We start from the raw sequence: 23543 nt of genomic DNA, 5'->3' as shown, positions 1-23543 counted from the left end.
GAGGTTTTATCCGTCTTTTAAGTAACAATATACGTTTCACGGGTGTTGAGATTTTTAAGTTGTTTTGATTAGACCTTTCTGTAAGGTATCATTTCCCTACTCTCTGTTGAATAGGAGTTGTGCTGATTTGCTTTCATATTATGGCACTCAAAGTAGCAATCTAACCTGCAGTCAAAGCCTAATATTTGAAGTTGAGGTAATAGCTAGCTTGGTCTGTATGCCAAGATACAACACCTTTTTTTGGTAATGTATGTCTTACTGATCTGCAGATCTTACTGAATGTTTGTGTGTGTTGTAGTGTTCACATGGCCTTGTGTTATTTGTAGACTGACAGTGTAGTCTCACATATGTTAGATACTCAAAAATGTCTTCTGAATCAGCAGGTTTGTCCTTGATGTCAACCTTTCATCTGTTTGGGTGCTTTATAAGCAGCATTGTAACTGCTATGAACTTGCGTCCTTTGTTGATATTAATAGCTTCTTTCTGGTTTTCAGGTTAAGAATAAAATGACGAAAGAACAGTATATTAAAATGAATAGGGGTATCAATGACAGTAAAGATCTGCCTGAAGAGTATTTGTCTGCTATATATAATGAAATAGCTGGAAAGAAGATCTCAATGAAAGAAACAAAAGAATTAACAATACCCACAAAATCCAGTAAACAAAGTAAGTAGTTGCAGTGTTAGCTTTCTTCAGTGTTGCCTCTACAGTTTAATGAAACAATCTCCTTTTTAAAATGAGAAATGAAGCAAGCACCACTTACTTAATTCAAAATGAGGCCTAACTCCTGCTTTCATAACCTTTTAACATAAATGCATGATGTTCAAACCTGTGTTAAATGCAAAAAAATGTTATTTTCACTTTCTCTTGTATCTGAATTCCTTGTATTCAGTGCATTGACCATGGAGAAGACAGATTTTGCTGCTGAACAGCAACATAAGAAAATGCATTTGAGGACTTTATGAACAAGGATATTGCTGATAGGCATAGGGCATAACACACACAGTAGCTGTGCCTTCTATTTCTAACGTAGCTGTTGTGTTTTCCTCAATAACCATTTTATACATTATTTTGACTTAAGTTAAATTTTATCTATATTGTGGAAGAAGTATTTTGCTGGTGTGGTAATTTTGGGAAGTACAACTAATAAATGCATCAGTATGGCACTTTATGAAAAATTTTGAATTATATTTCTGAAGACTCCACTGTTAAACATGCACAAATAAGAGGAAAAATGTGTTTACAGGTGTTGCTAGTGAAAAACAGAGAAGACTTCTATATAACTTGGAAATGGAACAAATGGCTAAAACAGCTAAAGCACTTATGGAGGCAGTGAGCCATGTTCAGGCACCTTTTACTAGTGCAACACACCTGGAGCATGTGAGACCCATGTTTAAGGTGAGATACATGTTTTGATACTCGCTGAGAATATCACACCGTTTTTTAATACAAAATACTGACTGTCAGGATTTGTTAAAAACACTTGTTGAAAAGATTTGCATCTGTTATGATCATTTTGTAAGTTAGTTAACTTGCTACAGGAAAGAAGGGATTTCAAGCCTTCTACTCCAGTTTCATTAACCCTGGGATTATCGGAACAAAATTCTGTCCAATGTTGTCTGTTGGAAATTAGTATTTCAGAAAGGCTAGGACTGTCATTTAGTTTTGGGGGAGATAGCTGGACCTGTATGAAACCATTATTCTAAACACCTGTCTTTGAAATGTGTATATGCAAAGCTATCTGCATCCCAAATGCCTTTCCTGTACCAGTGGTTCAGATTTGTAGATAAAGAGTATGTTCAGTAGTGTATGCCTCACTGTGCCATTGGATATGGTCTTCGGCATAAGTAACTCATCACGGTTAACTGCCACTGGAATAAATTGTTGCACCCTTAATATGCACTCTCATTTGCTACCCTTGCGCAAGTAGGAGTCCTCATATGACCCCTTTGTGAACTCCTTCAGGGAGGGAAAGTCTCAGACCACTACTATTACAATGAATAAATGGTTCCCTGGAGTTATGTTCTTTGAGGTCAGGTTTTGCTCCAGGCCCAGGCTCATAGAATCATTTAGGTTGGAAAACACCCTTCAGATCAAGTCCAGCTGTCAACAAAACACTACCAAGTCTGCCACTAAACCATGTCCCTAAGTGCCACGTCTGCACATCTTTTAAATACTTCCAGGTGTGGTGACTCAACCACTTACCTGGGCAGCCTGTTACAGTGTTTGACAACCCTTTTCCTAATAGCCAATCTAAACTTCTCCTGGCACAGCTTGCCATTTCCTCTTGTCCTGTCACTTCCTACTTGGGAAAAGAGACCAACACCCACCTCACTACAACCTCCTTTCAGGTAGCTGCAGAGAGCCATAAGGTCTCCCCTGAGACTTCTTCAGACTAAACAACCCAAGTTCTTTCAGGTGCTCCTCATAAGACTTATTCTCCAGACCACTACTATTACAATGAATAAATGGTTCCCTGGAGTTATGTTCTTTGAGGTCAGGTTTTGCTCCAGGCCCAGGCTCATAGAATCATTTAGGTTGGAAAACACCCTTCAGATCAAGTCCAGCTGTCAACAAAACACTACCAAGTCTGCCACTAAACCATGTCCCTAAGTGCCACGTCTGCACATCTTTTAAATACTTCCAGGTGTGGTGACTCAACCACTTACCTGGGCAGCCTGTTACAGTGTTTGACAACCCTTTTCCTAATAGCCAATCTAAACTTCTCCTGGCACAGCTTGCCATTTCCTCTTGTCCTGTCACTTCCTACTTGGGAAAAGAGACCAACACCCACCTCACTACAACCTCCTTTCAGGTAGCTGCAGAGAGCCATAAGGTCTCCCCTGAGACTTCTTCAGACTAAACAACCCAAGTTCTTTCAGGTGCTCCTCATAAGACTTATTCTCCAGACCTTTCAGCTTTTTGCCCTTCTCTGGACCCACTCCAGCACCTCAATGTTTTTCTTGTAGTGAGGTGCCCAAAACTGCAGATCGTGTTCAAGGCATGGCCTCAGCATTGCTGAGAACAGGGGGACAGTCACTTTCCTAGTCCTGCTGGCCACGCTATTTCTGATACAAGCAAGGATGCTCTTGACCTTCTTGGCTGTCTGGGCACCCTGAGGATGTAGCCGTAGGATTGCTGTCCATGAGGGAAACCTCTGAGTTCTTTATCTCCGTATTAATAGAAGTAGAATAGTATTCTCTTTGTATAGAATAAGACTAAATGAAGCCTGAAGCCCTTGTTTAAGATCTACTTTCAGGGTGTCACTTAGCAGAGGTGTACTGTAGATAATTTCTCTCAATTGAGTTCTTTAAGGCTGAAATGAAATAACTTGCATGCAGGCAATTGTAAAATTCGTAGACTATTATTCCTTAAGATACCAGACCTATTACTCTATAACATGCCTAGCCTTTAGTATCTGAAAAGTACATTTGCAAGTTAATTTTCAAGGGAGCAAGATACAAAGCATCGGGGTAAATTAACACCCTAAACGTCTTTTGTGAAGGTGCTATGAATAAAAGTCTTCTTACTTAAGAACTTTATTAGTTCATAAACTACTCAAAGTACTGAGTACAGTGTAATATGTTGAACAGAGAGCTGTCTTCTCAAAAAAGTGGGAACTGTGGAATTTAGATGTTTAATTTCACATTTTTCATTTAGACTTTTTTAATTTTCATTTCAGCAAAGCTTTATAAATTTCTGGGTGTCTCACCTATTGATGCAAGCTTAAAACGTATTGTAATAACTATATTTACAGACAGATCTGGTAACCTACTAAAACAGAACAAAAATTCACTTTATGCGCCCACCTAAGCAGCCAAAAATTAGTTGTCTGTTTTAGAGACTTAATTTTCACCTTTAACGACAAAACAGCCTATTACAAGTAACAGCATAAATCTAGTTATAAAACGTACCATACCGATCTGTAGATAGTTCTTAAAAGTATTTAAATTTTATGATTTTTTTAAATTAAGTGTCAATAGGAATGAAAAATTAGAAAGGAGGGGGGAGAAACATACACTTCTGGAACATAAAATCATAGAATAATTGGGTTGGAAGGAACCTTTAAAGGTCATGCAATAGGAAATCAAGTCCTGGATCTAAGAATGCATCTGATGCCTTTAATATTGTTCCAAAGTTATGGTTTGATGAGTGCAAGTGTTTAACACTTCTGAGTTTGTGCTTTTGGAATTGCTGGCTTAAATGAAACCAGAGCTCTGTGGTGCATCATTTTATTATGAAATGAAGTGTGAAATCTGTTGCTTCCTGCTGTGCCCATTGACTGTTTCATCTGGGGTCACTTCAGGTGAAATTATTTCTAAAATGGTCCACATATCCTGGGGTTTCCATCCATGACCATGTGTAGTTATGGCAGGATCCTCTGCATCTTATGGTTGATTTTTCTGCCTGTGGGAGAGGGAGCCTTGATCACAAGGACAGGACCACGTGGACTCGCCTGCAGTAATTTTTACTTGAGAGCATATTGCATTCTTAGTCCTAACTAAAGCAAGAGGAATGGCAAACATCTACAGTTGCTTAGATACAAAAAGATGGAGGGCCAAGGGCAAGAAAACTAAAAGCAGAGAGATCAAGGAAAAAGTTGTGTCCTGACTCTGGCTGTTCTTGTCTTACCATAATTTTAGTGGAATTGCTAGTTTGCTACCCTGTTTTACCCTACTCTCTCTTCTCCCTCTCCCCTCCCTCCTACTCATCCCCTTCTTTCTAGTGTTATCAGGGCTAACTTGTCTTATTTAGGTACATACTTTCTACCATAAAGGAATCTATGGCGCACTGTGTTGGTTCTTGAAGTAACTGTTGACTCAACCTTTATCTTTGCACAACGAGAAATAAAAATAATCGTGAGTGTACCAAAACTCCAGTAGACATCTGAGTGACAGAGAGTTTTGTGAGTTTTGTGGGGTCTGGTTTTTTTTGAGCTATCCAAAGATGGTTGTGTGTGTTGGTTGCTGGGGGAGAGTGGTTTTGTGGGAAGCATCAATCTGCATTGCTTCTGTTCTGTGCCTCATGTCTATTCTATTCCGTTTCTCTTTTGGCGAAAAGTACCTTCAAGGTTAATGATATGAGTTAAGGATGGGATTTACACTTTAGCAAGATGTTGAAACTATAACATTCCTTTCAAGTACCAACAGTTGCTAATGTAGCTTTTATTTTGCATACATTGCAGTTGGCATGGACACCCTTTCTGGCTGCATTCAGTGTGGGTCTGCAGGACTGTGATGACACAGAAGTTGCCTCTCTTTGTTTGGAGGGTATACGATGTGCAATCCGCATTGCTTGCATTTTCAATATTCAGGTAAAAAGGTTGAGACAATACTTGGATTTAACTTTTTGATACTAACATTTTAGCAAAATGTTACTGGGGTTCTAGGAGTCCTTGTTGCTGCAGCTATGCACTGCAATACCTAGAAACTGCCTGCTTCTGCAGTTGCTACTTCATCTGATATTTGGATGGAAGTGCTTTAAAGTGACCTTTAATTTTCCCGGTGTTTTGTAACTGCTAAGTGCTGCCATGCCTGTGTACTGAATTTTTGTATCCCCACAAGTTGAATACTTTCATGTCAAAGTATTTTCTTTCTAGCTTTGTTACAAAGCTGTTTACCTCATAAAATGAGTCTAACCTGTTCCATACGTAAAATAGTATCTCTGTGAACTGTGTTTGAAATACTGACCCCAGCTTCAGAGAGATTATACTAATCTGAGACTTCTATAATTGGTTACCATTTTAACAGTTGTGGCACTGGAAATGTCATTCCTGATGTAATGCATGAATGTATCTTGCATTAAGCGCAAGGCCAAGAATTCCGGACTCTCTGGCTCCAGAGGGTAATTCTGTTTAAACTTGGGGGGGGCGGGGGACTTTTTTCCCCCCCATTTTAAAATCATTGGTAGTGGGTATATAATTAGGTTATTGTAGACTATTGGTTAATACATGGACCACTGGTCTGCGATAAATCCATTGTAAGGATAGCTTAAGAGAGGGGGCAAGCAAAATTCATGTTTGACATTGCATTATTTCATGTGTGCATTTAAAACATATAAAAACCAAAACAACTAAAAAGAAAAAAAACAACCCAACAGCCTTATAAGACTAACTTTAAGTAAAAACTGTTGAACTGTGATATGATAGTGAATGCTTTGCTTCCTTCTCCCCTTGCACTTGTATTTAGCAGTTTAGATAACTTATCACTAATGTGAAAGGCACATTGGGACCTCTGATACAGCTGCTTAAAAAAGTCCATTTGAGATCATGTAAGGTTTCCTTCCTCTGTCTTTCCACTTCATTCCAACCTCCCACTCCAGCAAGCTGAGCAGACTTAAAAGTTTGATTAAGAGAGCCTTCCCTGGAGCCTGCAGTTGCGCAATGAAATTCACATTACTGTTATTTTGTTTCTAAGTTGTAAAAGTTGAACTGGTACAAATACCAGTTTCAGCAGCTGCAGAGGTTAGCTCCCAGTCCTGCAGTGGTCTGCCTTGGATAGGGAGGGCAAGGACACAATTGCCGCAAAATCCCTATGCTCCAAGAATGTACCAGAATCAGTTGTACCCTTGGGACTAACTTGATTGAACTGAGGGTGTTTCAAACCCCACAATTCTCATTTGCTGAAATTCAAAAACTTGGGGTTTGTGTTTTCTGTGTAAGCGGTATTCCTTCTTGGTTTCCTATGGGAATTCTTTTTTGTTGTTATCATTAAAAACAATACTGGTTTGTTGATGATCAGTATGGTACATATGATCCAGGATTATTCCATTGCACAAGGTCCTGATTAGGTGGCAGTGTAGTCTGTCTTCAGATGCCAGATAGCGCTAGTGGTTTGTCCTTCAAACTGGCAAATCTGCACTTGAGCTGACTTGGGGATCTTTTCTGTTGGAAGCAGGTATTTGCTCTTGTGCTTAACTGGTGCTGGCAGCTTTTCTATTTCGTTGAATAAATATACAAAAGTTAAGATTGGTGTCTAAGAACAGTTAACATTACTTTACATACCTTGAGAGATAATGGAGGGAGCTGTAGACTTTTAGTTTTAAGAAAATTCCCAAAGTACACAGTACAGCTTAAACTCTGCATGTTCACCTCTAAAACATCAATTAAAGATTCTGGTTTTAATTACTTATGCTTTTAATCTTAGACTGTCAAAGAGTCTGGCTTTTGTCTTTAAGCATCTGGGACAAGATACGCATCAAAAGGGGGTACTTAATTTGCTTATATCATCTGGTTTTACTTTCTGGTTGACGGGCACATTGTACATTTCTTGTACTCTGATGGCTTAGAAAAGGTACAGAGGGGAATACCTGTATGGAACAGAAAGGGAAGGTCACAGAAGACACACAGTTTGAAGACTCTAAAGCTTCTTTGCATAGTACTCTTTCCACCTGCTTAGATTATAAATCACTTGCTGTTCACCCACCCGTGACTGTCTTGCCTCACAAGCTCCTGGGGTGCTCCAAATGGTGTGGATTAAAACAATTGAAGAGCAGTTTTGAGGAATTGGCAAAACATGCCTTTTAGATATATTATTTAGATTCTGTTCCCAAAAAAGTCCTGCAACTTCAGAGATTCTGCTAAGATAGAATTTTCAGAGTAGGTCCACGTATAGCACAAGAATATCAAAGGTTAACTAAGAAGTTACGTTTCTTCTGAAACAGCATCCTGTTTCCCTAAAAAAAAAAAAAAAAACAAAAAAACAAAAAAAACCCCAGAAGACCAAAGCCAGAAACCCAAAAAACAAAAAAAATGTTGTATTCTTTCAGATATTACACATCATGTTCCGGGGTAGAGGGAGCCTGATTTTATCACACAGCTTACTACAGAAAATGAGATATTTTCATTCTGTAGAATGCTTTAGAAATTCAGTTCTAGGAAGAGAAAGGTAAACAGTATAGCTGCTGAAATCACACAGATTGCACCAAGAACCTGAGAAAATACTTACCAGACAACGTTTTTGTTTGGTTTTCCTCCCACTTGTAGCTTGAAAGAGATGCCTATGTCCAAGCATTAGCAAGATTTACGTTACTTACAGTGAGTTCTGGTATTACTGAAATGAAGCAGAAGAATATTGACACAATTAAAACTCTCATCACAGTGGCGCATACAGATGGAAACTATTTAGGAAATTCCTGGCATGAGGTACGAGAGTTATTTGTACTTAAACTGTAAGAAAGCACATGTATTGATTTGGAACATAGTAGTGTGCTTGTTTGTGCATAAATACAGTGGTTTTTAGGTAAGTGCCAAGTATATACTTCTGTACATACATAATGGAGAATTGCAGATTATGCAGCCAATTAAAGTAGCAAAACATGTACAAGTAAGAAATTAAATTATGAAGACTAATCCAATTGTATTTAAATTGATACTCATTTTGGATAGAAGAACAGAAATACTTTTCTGAACTTGAGTGTTTAGAATTTTTTATTTCTAAAGATCTGCCTAAAGATTTTTATTTATTTTGTACTATTTCAAGCTGCTTTTTGTTGGTAAACAACTTCTTTATTCCCTGAAATAGATTCTGAAATGCATCAGTCAACTTGAACTGGCTCAGTTAATAGGAACTGGAGTAAAACCCCGCTACATCTCAGGGACAGTGCGTGGCAGGGAAGGCTCTTTTACTGGAACAAAAGATCAGGCACCTGATGAATTTGTGGGGCTGGGACTGGGTAAGTAATGGATATACAAAGTATTTCATATAACTGGTTTTGTTCAGATGTTGAACTTTGTTGTTCGTTTTCATTATTGTTGACTCTGAGATTCAGAGACGAGACCATAAAGGAGTTCTTGTGAAACTGTCTTAGACTTTGCATAGACTTAATTCTATTTCTGGAGTGTCTGTTTTGCTCTGTTAAGTATTATTGCTAGGATGGGTGAGCAGGAAAATGTTAGCAAATGATAAATTTCTATTAAAATAGATAATTTCTATTAAAATGTCTGACCAAGTAAGAATGGATTGCTAATGATATGACCAGATTTAAGGATGTTGCAATGTTAGTTCACCAAGTATTTTACCCATCAAGCAAGTTAGGATGTGTAGGTTAAGCATCCTGTTATGAAACTTTGCAAGAAATACACAGTATTCAAACCAAGTAGGAAATTATATTAGCTTAAATACTGAAATTCCGTTTCTTCCTCTTCTGGTTACTTGCTACTGAAGAAGTGCCTTTTTTAGGTTGGCCTGAGAGCCAAAATTTATTCTGTAAGTAAGATGCTGTTTCCCATCCTAGCAAAGTGTACCAGCCTTACCTTAAGTTATCTTTAAAAGGTTGATTTTATTTTTTTTTTAATAGGGAGACAGTTAAAGGCATAAAGGTGTAGGGTATGAGGAAACTGTGGAAGCATTAAGGAAGTATATATAACTCCATTTGACTGTTAGAAAGTTTTTATTTCAGTTCTTTGCTCAGCATCTCCTGCCTTTGAACAGCTTAACCCACAGCTGGGCAAAAGCTTTGTGTTCCCTCAAGTGTAACCATTCTTTTCCTTTTTTATGAGTAATGATTATTTTACTAGTATCCCTGATCTTAGCCCTCAGCTAGTCCTAGATGTCTGGCTTTGCGTTCTCAGGCAGTTTTTCTTACTTTACAGTTGGTCTTTTTCTTTCCATCGGGCTCTCCTTTGGCCTGCCTCTGTAATCCCCTCACCTTGCCAAGAGTTGCTGAAGGGAAACCTTGTGCCTGAAATTAAAGCATCTGGCAGCATCTCATATACTGAGCTTCTCCCTGCTCTTCTAATATGCATCCTCCAGTTTAGTGTTCCCCGATGACTCATACAAGTTTGCTATTTCCAAATGCTGGCAGTTCCTCTACACTGAAGTGACTGGCCTTTAAAGATTTTAAGTCCTAATAGCTCAGGAATGTAAACTGTAGTCAGGTGTCTGTAAATCATACTTGCTAGTTGTTGGTATAGATCCAGCTCACAAAGACTTTTTTCCCCTCTTTCAACTACATTACTAAGGAAGATAGTCTATGCCCAAATGCATAAAATGTTTCTCTGAATTGAATTTCTGCTTGCTACAGTGCACATATGGAATATGGAAACTTAACCTTTTTACTTTTTTTTTAAATATTTTTATTTTAATAATACCACTTCAATATTATAGCAAAATGCCTAACTCAGTTTGGGTTTCATGCATTTAGGGGCTCTTAGAACATAATCCTTTTTCTCAACTGTTTAGTTTTTTCACTTTTCTCCATAAATGCCATGTTGCAGATACTTCAATTTTCTTTGTGTGATCTGAATTCCTGTGAAGAACCCTTATAGCATATGTCCATTTGTACAGACACATATTTTACAGGAAAGAAAATAGCTGTAAAATTAGAGTTAAGTGAAGTTGCAGTCTGGTGACACAAAAGCTCCATCTTTCAAGTCAGCTTGAAAATATAAGGCATCACAATCATGTGGGTTGTGAAAGTAAATGACTAAGCATTTTATTCCTTTGTTTCTTTTGTAGGAATGTTGTCTGACTCGTAGTTGTAACTGTGAAGTTCAGCTTTCTTCTCTAGTTTGTATTCACAAAGTTGGAAGACAAATCCAGCTGCTCTGAGTGGGTCATAGCCAGAGAGTACTTCCTAGATAACCAGAAATCTCTTTGGACAAAGGAACATGATGAATCAGTTTTTCATAACACAAAATTATATAGGTGACTCTACATTTCATTGTAAAAGATCTTGTACCTGCTGGAACATAAACCTGCTGTCTGTGTAGGTTATCCACGGTTGATCAGAAATCCCATGATGTAAGGAATTTTCATGCAAACTGGCAGAGTTTGGTAGGGTTACCTGACTTCTTAGAAAGAGCCTTCAAATTCACTTCACACAGCTGCTCATTTGATATGTTTCTTAGCTAAAGCATTACGAAGATAGAAGCTAATTGGTACTGGCGGCTTTTGTGCCGGTAGAAGAGACAAGAGAAGTCTCAATCAAAGCCAACAGTAATATAAGTTGCTGAAATACCAGTAGGAGGTTATTTATGTATGCTTGTATGTACAGAAAGGTTACTGTGCTCTGGAAAAATGCTTCGGATGGGTCAGTTTATATAGAATGAACAGCCAGGCATCTCCAGCCGCTTCCAAGTGTGGAGCACAGCAAGACTCAGAGACAAGCTTTCTGGAGGCGGTCTGAAACATGAGAGCTTCTTGTCTTTGCAACACTCTGAGAACAGAACTGCTGCCTTCCTTACAGTCTCCTGTTCTCCCCTATATATATGATATATAATGTGTATAATAAGAAAATACAGGTACCCACCATGGTTGCAGGATTCCTGCAAGTTTCTTTTTTTTTTTTTTTTTCCAAATGGAGGAGGGCTTAGATATAGCCAGAAATTTCAGAAATCAGCTCACTGTGAGTTAGCATTTTCTTAACATGAGCTTTCCAAGATGTGGGTGACAGTTCCTAGCCTCCAAAATAAATACTGCTATTTTTATTTACAGATTTTTCTCACTATTGTTAGGTGATAATTTTGTTGTACTTGAGATGTAGCTGTAACATGGAGTTCTAGTGGGAGCTCTTCTCTGTGAATGATTAAAAAAACCCTACCAGGATAGATTTACTCACTTGCTGCTAATAAAGTGTGAAAATTCCTCCTCTCTGCAATATTCTCCATCATGTGTTCTGTATTTTCAGTAGCAGAATTACCATTGAAATACCCATTGAAAGATACAGAGAAAAAGGTGGTTCTCGTGCTTGTGATGGTTTGTTTTGTTTTGTTTTGTTCTGTTTTGTTTTGTTTTACTTGTATCTACGCCTACAGTTGTTCCAATGTGGACAATTTGCTTGGTCTAATACGGTTTATAACTAATGCAGTTGAAAAATGGATAGAGAATTAGACCAGTATGGCACTGTTCAATGAGATCCTGACTTGTGCAGGGGAAATTAATGATGTTCTTCTCTTTTTTGTGAATTAAAAATAAATTTAATTACAGTGGTAGTGGCACGACTTCTCTTCCTCTTTCTTCACAGTCCTTTCTCTGTTATCTCTTACTTATTTTTCAAATTTTGTTCACTCTAGTTGGTGGAAATGTGGATTGGAAGCAGATAGCAAGTATTCAGGAATCCATTGGTGAAACTAGCTCCCAAAGTGTTGTCGTTGCCGTAGACAGGTATTGTATTAAATTTGTTGTTGCCACCTCAAGCTTTTTAAGCAATGTTTGAGTACCCTGTACTAATAGTAGGACCTTACTAGTTTACCCCTAGTTGTAAAAAACTATATAAATATTACAGTATTAAAGTGCTTTTTGGTTTTGTGGGTTTTTTCCTTTTTTGTGGAGTGAAAGTATTTTTGCAAGAAGGAACAGAACAAAGATCAGGCAACAAACCTTTCTTACTGATCTAAAATTATTACAGGAGAGTTGCAGAATAAAGACTGCTGTACTATACAGTGAATTTTGGTTTGCTATATATAGTAACATAGAGCAAACTTAATTTTGCCTGCATACAGGGAGCATTACTGACAGACCCTTTTTCTCCTAAATATAATTAGTGCTTTCCTCTAGGTTATGTAGATGCTGTCTGAAATTACCAAAATTATTATTACAGTCTTCCTTTCTGTGAATCATATTTATCATAACTAGATTTGATCAGGCATAATACATACCATAAACATTCCCTATTTGTATTAAAAAGAACTGATCAAACTGGAGTGTTAATGAATCTTACTCTTTGAGCATGTAAGAAATCAGAAAACACAATTTTCTTAGCGATTGTCAAAACTGACAGTGACAAAGTGGTATCATTCTGAAGACTTAAAAGCATTTCTGCGATTGAATATAGGCATCAAGAATCAATGTCAGTTTGATGAACGTTGCCTTGTGGTAACTTCACATCAGATGAAATGGACACTTAATGTCAAACACATAATAGCTCTTCAGATTTGCAGTATTTCTTCCCTGTTCATAATGCTAAGTGTTTCAAGTATCTATTTATCGTGGTAAACAGGAATTGATCACTAGGAAAGTTTGACTTCTGTATTTGGAGCAAGGATGAATAGTTTATAAACTACTGACATTATTCATCAGTCACTGTCAGAGAGGGGATAGTATTAGAACCAGTACTTACCTCCCAGTCGCCCCACCTGCTTGTGGGAGTTATTTTTAAATATTAAAAATAATTTAAATATTTCTGATTCTGGTTTCAAAGCTCAGTATTTTTCCACAATTACTAATTATTTTTAACAAATGTAAGTATTTTGTGGTGTCTAGATATAGTTTCCAAAAATCTTGAGTTCATGTTTAATAGATTCTTTTTTTAAGAAATTGTAACAGTGTCTTACACTGTCCTTTACAGAATATTTACGGGATCTACAAGGTTGGATGGAAATGCTATTGGTAGGTTTTATCTTCACCCCTTTTCCCCATAAACTACAAAGCAGCCTTTGCCTTAAACCCTGTAAAAATACTGCTTCTGAATCTGTGGTCATTTAACAGTGGATTTCGTTCGCTGGCTGTGTGCTGTATCTATGGATGAACTGCTGTCTGCTACTCACCCTCGAATGTTTAGTCTGCAGAAGATAGTAGAGATTTCTTACTACAACATGGGCCGGATAAGGCTACAGTGGTCTAGAATCTGGGAAGTTATTGGAGATCATTTTAATAAGGTATTCCTGTAAATGATTTTACTGCATACGCCTTGAATTATTGATACAAATACATTTTATTTAGAGCTTTGTTGGAAAAGCATGTGCTCACCTAAATTATACTGGGTTTTCTGTCCTTCTATATAAGTAGCTTAAAACACAAAAATGGTAAAGCTGGAAAGGCCTGTGAGAAGGCAGAAGTACACAATATAATAAACATAAAAGCAGGAGTATACGTTAACTTATTTATCATGACCTAGGTCTAGAACTGTCTGCCTTCAGTTACATGTTCTAATTTTTGGGGGTGTTTTGTGAAGTTTTGGGTACAAAGTTGTTTTCTGTTCAAGTCTAAATTGACTGTTCATCAGGTAACTATTTGACATGCATTTTTAATATGATTTCTTGAAGTCTTTCTAGGAAGCTTGCTTATTTTTAGAAAGTTTTAAATTTAGATATAAAAAGTAGAAAATACTTTGAATTGGTTAGGGATTATTGAACTGCATTAGCAATGCAGTTTGTGGAACTGGCTACTGTTTAATTTTGTTAATTTTCCAGTACTGCTTAATTCTCCATTATCAAATGTGAAGGCAGCTTGGGCAGAATCCATTTCTGATACAAGCTTACTATGCATTTCTGTTCTACGTTATCAGGTTGGCTGCAATCCCAATGAAGATGTAGCTATTTTTGCAGTAGACTCTTTAAGGCAGTTATCAATGAAATTCTTAGAAAAAGGAGAGCTTGCTAATTTCCGATTCCAGAAGGACTTCCTAAGACCATTTGAACATATCATGAAGAGAAACAGGTAATAACATACAATTAACTAAATCACCTGGGATTGTAAGCACCAACATCTGCCATTAATGTTTCGAATTGCTTTTGTAAAATCAGTTGCTGGATAATTATACTATTCTAATTGATTATGTAATTTAGGTTGAACAATTATTGTTTATTATCTTAATTTAGGTCTCCTACTATTCGAGACATGGTTGTACGCTGTATTGCACAGATGGTAAATTCCCAGGCTGCTAACATTCGTTCTGGCTGGAAAAACATTTTTTCAGTATTTCATCTGGCAGCCTCAGATCAGGATGAAAGTATAGTGGAACTTGCATTCCAGACTACAGGACACATTGTCAGTGAGTATTGACCATATTCAGACATCATAAAAGTCCCTGTGACTCCAGAGACTGAGAAGCTTTGTTTATCTTCGGCTCTACAGCCTGCAGAGTAAAGCCCACTTCATGCTGCAGAATCAATGTTTTACACTTTTGACCAGTCCTCTGGGAAAATACTTAGGAAAACAATTCAATAAGATTATAGTTATCTGTCTTCCTTTATGCCTTTCAAAATACATAACCTTATATGTCTGTAGCCTTAGATAATTTTACTTAATGTGTACATTTTCTTCTCCCCACCATTTTACTAGTAAAACCGTTATTTTACTAGTAAAACAGTTATTTTACTATTACGTTGTTTGCTTATCTTTTAACTTGTTTCTGAATTGTACTTGTCTATGTCCCTGTTTAGGAGAAAGTGCTGAGCTAGGTGGCACTATGATGATTTTTTAATTCCCATTCTAATTGACATCTCAGGCTTTAAGTGCCAAAAGGGATCTCTTTTTTCTTTCTCAATCTCTGCAACTTCCTAGAACTTTCTCAGCATTGATGAAGAATGGTTTGATTTCCCCCCACCCCCAAAATCACTGTGTAAAATAAAGGCAACAGGAGCATATTGCTGAAGGAAGTCCTTTTGTAGATGTCACTCTGTGCTCTATGTAGCCCTCTTAAACTCTGATCATACAGGCAGACTATTAAGCAGTAAGCCTATTGCTCTGTTCTTGCTTAACTGTTAAATTTCCCTCCTTTAGATTAAATGCTACCTTGTTTTATTTTAGACACTTACTGTCAAAACAGAACGCCCTCTAGGTGATTTTATGGTTGAGCGTTCGTATCTTGGTTTTTATTACTACTCATGCATTTGACAACACCAATCAATGAACTAGTCTCTCATGACTTCTGTTACAATCAGTTCATATTAGAGTTAATAGATTTTAAAGCATGGCACTTTTTTCTTCTGTTCACACTTTTCTCCCAGCAATTGTGTTTGAGAAACATTTCCCAGCAACCATAGATTCTTTCCAGGATGCAGTAAAGTGCTTGTCTGAATTTGCCTGCAATGCAGCATTTCCAGATACCAGTATGGAAGCGATCCGCCTCATTCGCCACTGTGCAAAATACGTATCTGACAGACCTCAGGTATCGTCTGTATTAACTAAATTAAAAGTGCTTTAATCAGTAGTGCTTCTACAAAGAAGAAAAATACTCATGCTAATCTTACTGGCTTCCCTTCAAGTTTCAGACATCAATGAGAAATGTACTTTATTCAGAAGCAATAGGAGTATAAAAGGCCACACAGTTTGAAAGTACCAGGTTTTTTGGGTTTGTTTTTCTTTTACCTCTCCCACCCATCCCCATCCACTCAGTTCAGCAGTGGTTAGCTTTCCTGAGAGCTGCAGGAACTCAGAATATCTCAGGATGTGCTCTTTACTGAGAAATGTTGTGAAGAATGGATAATGGCATAAACAAAAATGCTTGATATCCTCAAAATATGGTAGATCCTCACTCAGTGCTGTCCCTGTAAAGAGAGAGTAAGAGACTTACACTGAAGTGCAGCCAAAAACTGATGCTGGAATGTATAATCTTGTTTATTTTCTTAGTTTATTTTTCATGTATACTAAGCATTACTTTGAAAAACACCTTCTCAGTATTATTATGATTGCCAGCTCATCTTCAGGTATCAGGGTGTGTACTGAAATAGCAGGAGTTGTTATTTACAGTCCAAATGGTGTTCTGTTTTGAAAAATGTAACTCTTAACGACTCTTTTCTTCTAAAGGCATTTAAGGAATACACAAGTGATGATATGAATGTAGCTCCCGAAGACAGAGTGTGGGTGCGAGGATGGTTCCCAATTCTGTTTGAGTTGTCGTGTATCATCAATAGATGCAAATTAGATGTAAGAACCAGGTAACAATCAGTATTTGTAATTCAAATTTTAAAAGGCTTACTTTACACTTTTAAAATTGAAACAACTCTCTTAATAAACACAACTATTGTAGAATGACTTAGATGTTTTAATTTAGGTGATACCACTGTGGGAACACCAGACTTTTTATAAACAGACTTTTTAAAACCACCTTTTAAATAGATTCTGGAATGTAGAAATTAAGTTTGTGTTCTTTGCATATGAAATTATTCTCTTCTGTTATAATGAATAATGAAGTTATTTGGTTGTGATGGCATTATGTTAAATAGATAATTATTTCACTTCCTTAAATTTAAATATTCAAATAGTGCCTGTTTAGGATGAATAGCCATGAACTGTTTAAATAGTTCATTTGAAATTAAATTAACACGTAAGTAAATTGAAATATAGTGACTGTTTCCTGTTTATTGTATAACCTGTAAACTATTTAAAACAGCTCATCTGAATTTACAGTCAGATGTGATGGAGGCAGTTTATGCATAGAACACAGTGAAATGTAAAAGACAACTTTAACTTTCCTAACATATAACAAACAGCATTATTTTAACATAGAAGGTCAACTCTAGATGCAGTTTATAGTCCATATGTGTTAAATTATTACACTGGATCAATATCCAAATCTGTGGATTTTCCAGTGGCAATACCGATCCTCTCTGTTCATTAGCAAATATAAATGTATGATATTTGATTCCATGCCCCCTTTATTTTTCCCATCTTAGTGATTTGTCACAGTTGACCTGGGTAAGCCTTGTGTCACATTTCCATTTTTGCTTTCTTTGAAACAAATGTTAAATGTGCCACGCAATGAGTAGGTTTTGTTTTGGGGAATTCCAACAGCAAAATTCCGTTGAACTCTTTTTGGTTTTAGTTAAAATTCCCAGTCCTGCCTGCCTTCCTGTCTTGCCCATCATACTTACTTCAAGGATTTTAAAACTGGTTTAAACCATGATTCATTAGCTTGTTGGGGATTGTAGAAATGGTTGAAAAAGCAAAGCTGTACTCTGATTTTGTGTAAAACCTGCTTATTTTCCTTGAATATAGCTTTCCCTCAGAAAGTGTATTCTATTGCAGTTCTAGTGCTAAACATGAGAAGTTGAATACAAATCATATATTTTAAATTGACACATCTATGTGCAAGCCATGCGTCTTGACACCCTTTATAGCTAAGTGAAGATTAATACTCATTTCTGGACCTCCATATTTCTTACCTGGGAATACTTGTTCCTTTATTTTTGTAGTCCTTTTTAAAGAATCTGTTTTCCTATTTTAATTTGAAATTACCACAGTTCTCAGAAGTATCTTCTCTATTGATTCTCTTGCCTGTGACATTTAAGTGCTTTTTAAACAAGCTGATGTTCTACTTAATTTTAGCATACTATTGTGACTGATCCACATCAGATCAATGTATAATGTTCTTAATATTATTTGAGTTTGTTATTGCCATTGCAGTTGGACATACTTGATCTAGTGCATGTCCTTTTGTAACTCTTAGTACATGTTGTTCTTTCTTCATTTCAGGGGCTTAACAGTAATGTTTGAAATAATGAAGACATATGGCCATACTTACGAAAAACACTGGTGGCAAGATTTGTTTCGGATTGTCTTCAGGATATTTGACAACATGAAACTACCAGAACAGCAGACTGAGGTGAAAAAAAGTGGGATCTTTATATATATAGATGAGGTCTATATTTACTGTAGAAAACCTGATTAGTAATATCAAATAATACAAAGTGAACCTCAAAAGTTGCATGGTTGACCTGTGGTTCTAGTCAGTTTATTTTGGTTTATTACCATTCTGTTGGAGGTATTGTCACTTTTCTCTTTTTTTTTAAACCATGTGTATAAGAAGCCCTATTAGTTTACCATATGAACAATAGCCAACTATCATAAAATGCAACAGATACAGGGTTTGTAAGAACTGCAGCTTTTACATATGATGTCTGGAATCAGAGTACACCTCATTTCATGATCAGAAGAAATAAGTTCTGCTAGTTCAGAACTTTTTGATGACTAGGGGGCAAAAAACCACAACCAACCAACCAGAAAAGCCTACCCAAATCAGCACTATTTTTCACTGCATCCTTTTGACCAGCAGAACAGGTTTTGACCTGCCAAACCAGGACGAGGTACTGTTCTGACAAGGAAGTGAAACAGAAACTGCTTTATTGTCAATTATGTGTAAATTATTAAAATTAGAAGTCTGATCGAAATCGTCAGCTGTTTGGGAGTCTTGTGACTATTCCATGGAAAATATTTAGAAGAAACACGGAAAATTTAACATGGTTTGTCTGTTTCTTCTTTAAACCCGCTAGTTAGCAAAGCAAAAGCTGGGGCTTCAAGTCTTGGGTGTTTTGAAATACAGAAAAGAATTGCATGTCACTATAAAGCAATTCAAATTGAGTAAATACGAATACTTGTCTGCCTGCAAGGATGTGTATCCTAAAAGTTTCATGTTAAACAAAGTCGTAACTTCTATTTCTTTTCCCTCCTAGAAAGCTGAATGGATGACAACTACTTGCAACCATGCACTTTATGCAATATGTGATGTATTCACACAGTATTTAGAAGTACTTAGTGATGTTCTTTTGGACGATATATTTGCACAGCTGTACTGGTGTGTGCAGCAAGGTAGGACTGTACCAAATTACGTTTAACAATGTTAACATTTTACTGTGCTGGATGTGAATAAACAAGTGCACTGTTTGTCTTTTCCAGACAATGAACAACTGGCACGGTCTGGTACAAACTGTTTGGAGAATGTTGTCATCCTGAATGGTGAAAAGTTTACCCTAGAAATCTGGGATAAAACTTGTACTTGCATGCTGGATATTTTCAAGACTACAATCCCTCACGCGTATGATTGTTAATATTTATACTGTGTAAAATAATTTAGCTAAATGACTTGCTGATTAGATATCTAATAGCTGGGGTGAACAAAAAGCTGTTATGTATGGACTATACAGAAGCAGTCTTGGAATGTAATGATAAATTATGTACTAGATATACTAATTTTATGTTATAAATGATCTGTTAAAAACTAGAATTGCCATATGGAGTGGGGGGGAGGGGGAACGACCAACAAAAAACCCAAAAAACAAAACCTGAAACTGTAACTTGGTTCAATTCTTTAAAGGTGGATTTTTTGAGAAGTACTATCTGATCTTTTGTCGTTTTCTTTTCGTAATAGAGGCATGCCGTTGATAGGCAGACTTGATAGGCTTTTTCCACAACATACTAACATACTGCAACAGTCTTACAGATTTGAGCTCTGTGGTCGATGCTTAACTTCCATCATAGGTTTCCATGAATCCTAATTTTCTTATGAAAATGATCTGGCATATTTGGTAACTCTTCCCCTTTGTGCTATAACTCTACGTGAAGTTTCTTGGAACAAAGCCTGTACCGTTTTGAGTAGTATGTAATACAGATACATCATAGAGCAGGATAACAAGAGATGACATTCAGCATTTTAACAAAAATGAGGGTTTTTTCCCCATATCCTAGCAATACTGAGGTGAAACACCACGAGTTTTCAAATCTTACTGTCTTAATGTTGAACTGTTGTATTATTACTTGTCCTCTGTCTGTCAACTAGTTCATAACATTTGCTTCTGGGTATTACCTTGTTCAGGCCTAAAGAAAACTGAAACTAAAGGGAACTTTCTGCACATCAGTGTTTCCTTAATTTTAGAGTTATGTATGAGATAGCACTGTAAGACAGCTTCATTCATGCTTTAAAGATGAGTTAATCCGTCACTACTTCACCCACTTTTCTGTGTGAGTAGGTATGAATTAGTCGCATCCAAAAACTAATACTAAAATAAAACTGAAACATCTGGGAACTAGCAAGATAATTTTTAGCATTTTGGTAATTGCAAAAAATAAAATTTGAAAGCAAACCTCTGGATGTAAAAATCCAGTTGAATTAGTCCTAACTTACTATGTCCTATACTTGGAAAGATTTTGATGTGAATACTCACTACTAGAACATTTGCTTTGATTTCCACATACGATCAAAATTTATGTTTCTGGGTATTTTTATAGTTAAATCTTACAAATCCTTCTAGAGCAGTATTTTGGACCTCTTACTGTTTAGACACATTCAAAGTACTCTTGTTGCCTTTAGCTATATCTGATTTGAAATACATGCATTATTCCCTTTGATGCTTATGGCACTTCCACTTTTCAGATGGCTTATTTTTCATACGAGGGTATCTGACTCCTTACATAGATTTCCGTTCTTAACTTCTCATCTCTTTTTTTAATCTTTCTATGCCGCCTTTGAGAACTTCTTTATATTATTCCTTCTTATATTTCTGGGCAGGGGGAGAGTTCCCAATTTTTGCAGGGTAAAATAAATCTTACTTGGATTTTACGTGAGTAATCCCTTGAGTATATGTAATCAGTCTCCTTTCCTATGGTGAAAGTATGCCTGCTCTTTTCCAAACAGTTGTTGGGTGACACAAAACTGCTCAAAACAGTCTCTTCATTTTGATGAAAGCTGAAGCTTTTTAGATGGGTAAGAAAAAAAATATGATAGGAATATACAGATAATAATTCACATTTTTAATGGAGTCTTTGTACTCTCTCTTTTTAATCTCTTTTTTTGAGCCTAGGAGGATACTACTTTCTGTACAGCTCCTCTTTTTCACTCTCTTTTTTGTGATCTGGTCCATTTTCTGTGACTCCTGGTTTGGCATTTCATATTTGTATTTCATAGCCCCTCTGTTAGCCCCAATACTTAAAGAAGGCATCAAATGCTCCTTTACCTTTGTTTTACCATGTGTGGAAGTAACAAAGTAGTTAACATTGAAATGAAGAGACAAATCACACAGTGTATATATGCAAGTTTTATGGGCAAGTGCTTTATTGCTAATTGTTTTGAAGCAGTCAGATGCTATGAATCTCTATGAAGTATAAATTGTCTTGGCAGAGGTTTTTATTAATCTGATAGGTGGGATTACATTTGTTCTTTTTTAGCATTCATGTAAAACATCTTCCACATCTTCAGTTTAAGAGTTGCAGCACTGGCTGCAGGAGTTCTTGGTTGCAGTACTAGCCTCTGCTGATTCTTGGCAAATTCCCTTCTTGTGAGGAAAGATGACTATATTATTCCCTTGTTTGGAAAGCTTAGCACTAGGCTATTTACTCAGCTACCAATTTCAGCGAGGATCACTTACTAGAAAAGCCCAAACTACTCCTGCCAAGCTTCCACAAAAGTGCTGAGGTCTTGATAGGTGGAGATACTAACACAGAAACACACAGAAGGGCTGAGGTTGGAAGGCCCTCTGGAGGTATACTGGTTCAACCCCCTTGCTCAGGCATTGCCACCCAGAGCAGCTTCCCCAAGACCATGTCCTGGCTTTTGAGTATCTCCAAGGACGGAAGCTCCACAGCCTCTCTGGGCAACCTGTGCCAGTGCTCCGTCACCCACAGTGAAAAAGTGTCTCCAGCCTTTTGCTGGAGTCTCTAGTATATCCATGTCCCTCTTGTACTGGGGAGCCCAGCAGTGCACACTGTGCTGAGCAGAAGGGCAGGATCACATCCCTCAACCTGCAGCAACTCTCCTAATGCAGCCCAGGATACCAGTCACCTTCTTTGCAGCAGTGGCACATTACTGACTCATGTCCAGCCTCGTGTCTGTCGGGACCCCCAGGCCCTTTTCTGCCAAGCTGCTTTCCATCTGGTCTGCCCCCAGCATGTACTGGTGCCTGGGGTTGTTCCTTTCCAGAAGAACTTTGCACTTGCCCCTGTTAAACTGCGTGATGTTCTGGTCAGCCCATTTCTCCAGCCCATTGAGGTCCCTCTGGGTGGCAGCACTCGTGTCATCAGCAAACTTGCTGAGGGTCTATTCTGCCCCATCGTCCAGATCACTAATGAAGATGTTGAACAGAATTGGACCAAATATTAACCCCTGGAGTACACCACTAGTTACTGGTACCCAATTAGACATCATGCCCCTGATCACCACCCTCTTGGCTTGGCTGTTCAGCCAGTTTTCAGTCCACCTCACTGTATGCTCATCCAGCCCATACTTTATTAGCTTATTTTAATAGCTTCCTTGATTCTTCTTATTTCATTTCTATTCTGTTTCTAATTTTTCAATTGAAATTTTTTGAAGCTTCATGAGAGTGACTCTTGGCTCTCTGGTGCTCAGAAAGGCAGGATGAATGCCCTCTTGTCCTCAGGAAATTTAAGACTTAAAATTGGTTCCGTGCACAAATTATGGTGATCTGGCTTTTACTGGCTTATAATAGCTCATTATTCCGTTACCTCCTTTGGCAGATGGAAGTGTCAGATTTTATAGCGCAAAATAAAACTGTTACCTCTAATCCAGAATAATCTGCAATTTGTGTCCTGGTGGCTTTCAAGAATCAGTTCAGTTCTCTGCTCTACTTTATTTCTTGTCTCATTACATGCCTCAAGATTTTATCACTTCTTATCTCTGATTCGTCTTTTTAGTTATATGGTCTTTAGTTGTGTGGAGATCAGTGATATGTTAATTGAGGGTCCTTAACACAGTGGTAAAGATGTCATTTAGGAGAGTAGACAGAAATGTCCATCAGGTGTTTCCTCACACAGATTGAGGCTAAATAGTTTGAGATCTTAACAATGACAAATAACTTCAATCTTACTTTGCAGCAATAGATTTGATAGAACAGGAGATGATGGGGTCACTTAGGTTATTTGATTGAATTTCTCTCAATTCCTAGCAGGCACAGACAGCCTCAGTAAGATACAATTAATGCAGAAATTTTTTAGTGCTTAAAGGCAAAGATCCTCAAGATAAAAGAGTGCTAGGGAAGAGATCAGCAGGATTGTCGGTGACTTGGTACCTCATAACAGCAATGAATCCTAAGTGGAAGTGTTGAATCCTAAGTGGAAATAGAACCTCAGTGCTGTAACGTATCCCAGACAGAG

General features: G+C 37.3%; 1 protein-coding gene across 1 annotated transcript in view; it reads left to right on the top strand.

Annotated features, from left to right (window-relative positions):
• ARFGEF1 (ADP-ribosylation factor guanine nucleotide-exchange factor 1 (brefeldin A-inhibited)) overlaps window positions 1–23543 on the top strand; it is a gene marked incomplete at its 5' end in the record, with an annotated part of 33159 nt that overhangs the window by 4453 nt on the left and 5163 nt on the right. The window contains 15 exons of the mRNA XM_010020959.1: window positions 495–666; window positions 1247–1398; window positions 5186–5314; window positions 7985–8143; window positions 8523–8673; window positions 12014–12104; window positions 13288–13328; window positions 13428–13597; window positions 14227–14378; window positions 14540–14712; window positions 15671–15831; window positions 16470–16600; window positions 18138–18267; window positions 19115–19250; window positions 19338–19476. Coding sequence (XP_010019261.1) covers window positions 495–666; window positions 1247–1398; window positions 5186–5314; window positions 7985–8143; window positions 8523–8673; window positions 12014–12104; window positions 13288–13328; window positions 13428–13597; window positions 14227–14378; window positions 14540–14712; window positions 15671–15831; window positions 16470–16600; window positions 18138–18267; window positions 19115–19250; window positions 19338–19476 — 2087 coding nt within the window. The remainder of the gene's footprint in view (window positions 1–494; window positions 667–1246; window positions 1399–5185; window positions 5315–7984; window positions 8144–8522; window positions 8674–12013; window positions 12105–13287; window positions 13329–13427; window positions 13598–14226; window positions 14379–14539; window positions 14713–15670; window positions 15832–16469; window positions 16601–18137; window positions 18268–19114; window positions 19251–19337; window positions 19477–23543) is intronic.

This window comes from Nestor notabilis, unplaced genomic scaffold (assembly GCF_000696875.1).
Source record: "Nestor notabilis isolate BGI_N333 unplaced genomic scaffold, ASM69687v1 scaffold11028, whole genome shotgun sequence".
In the NCBI taxonomy this organism is placed as follows: domain Eukaryota; kingdom Metazoa; phylum Chordata; class Aves; order Psittaciformes; family Psittacidae; genus Nestor; species Nestor notabilis.
This window is presented reverse-complemented; position numbering and strand designations above follow the sequence as displayed.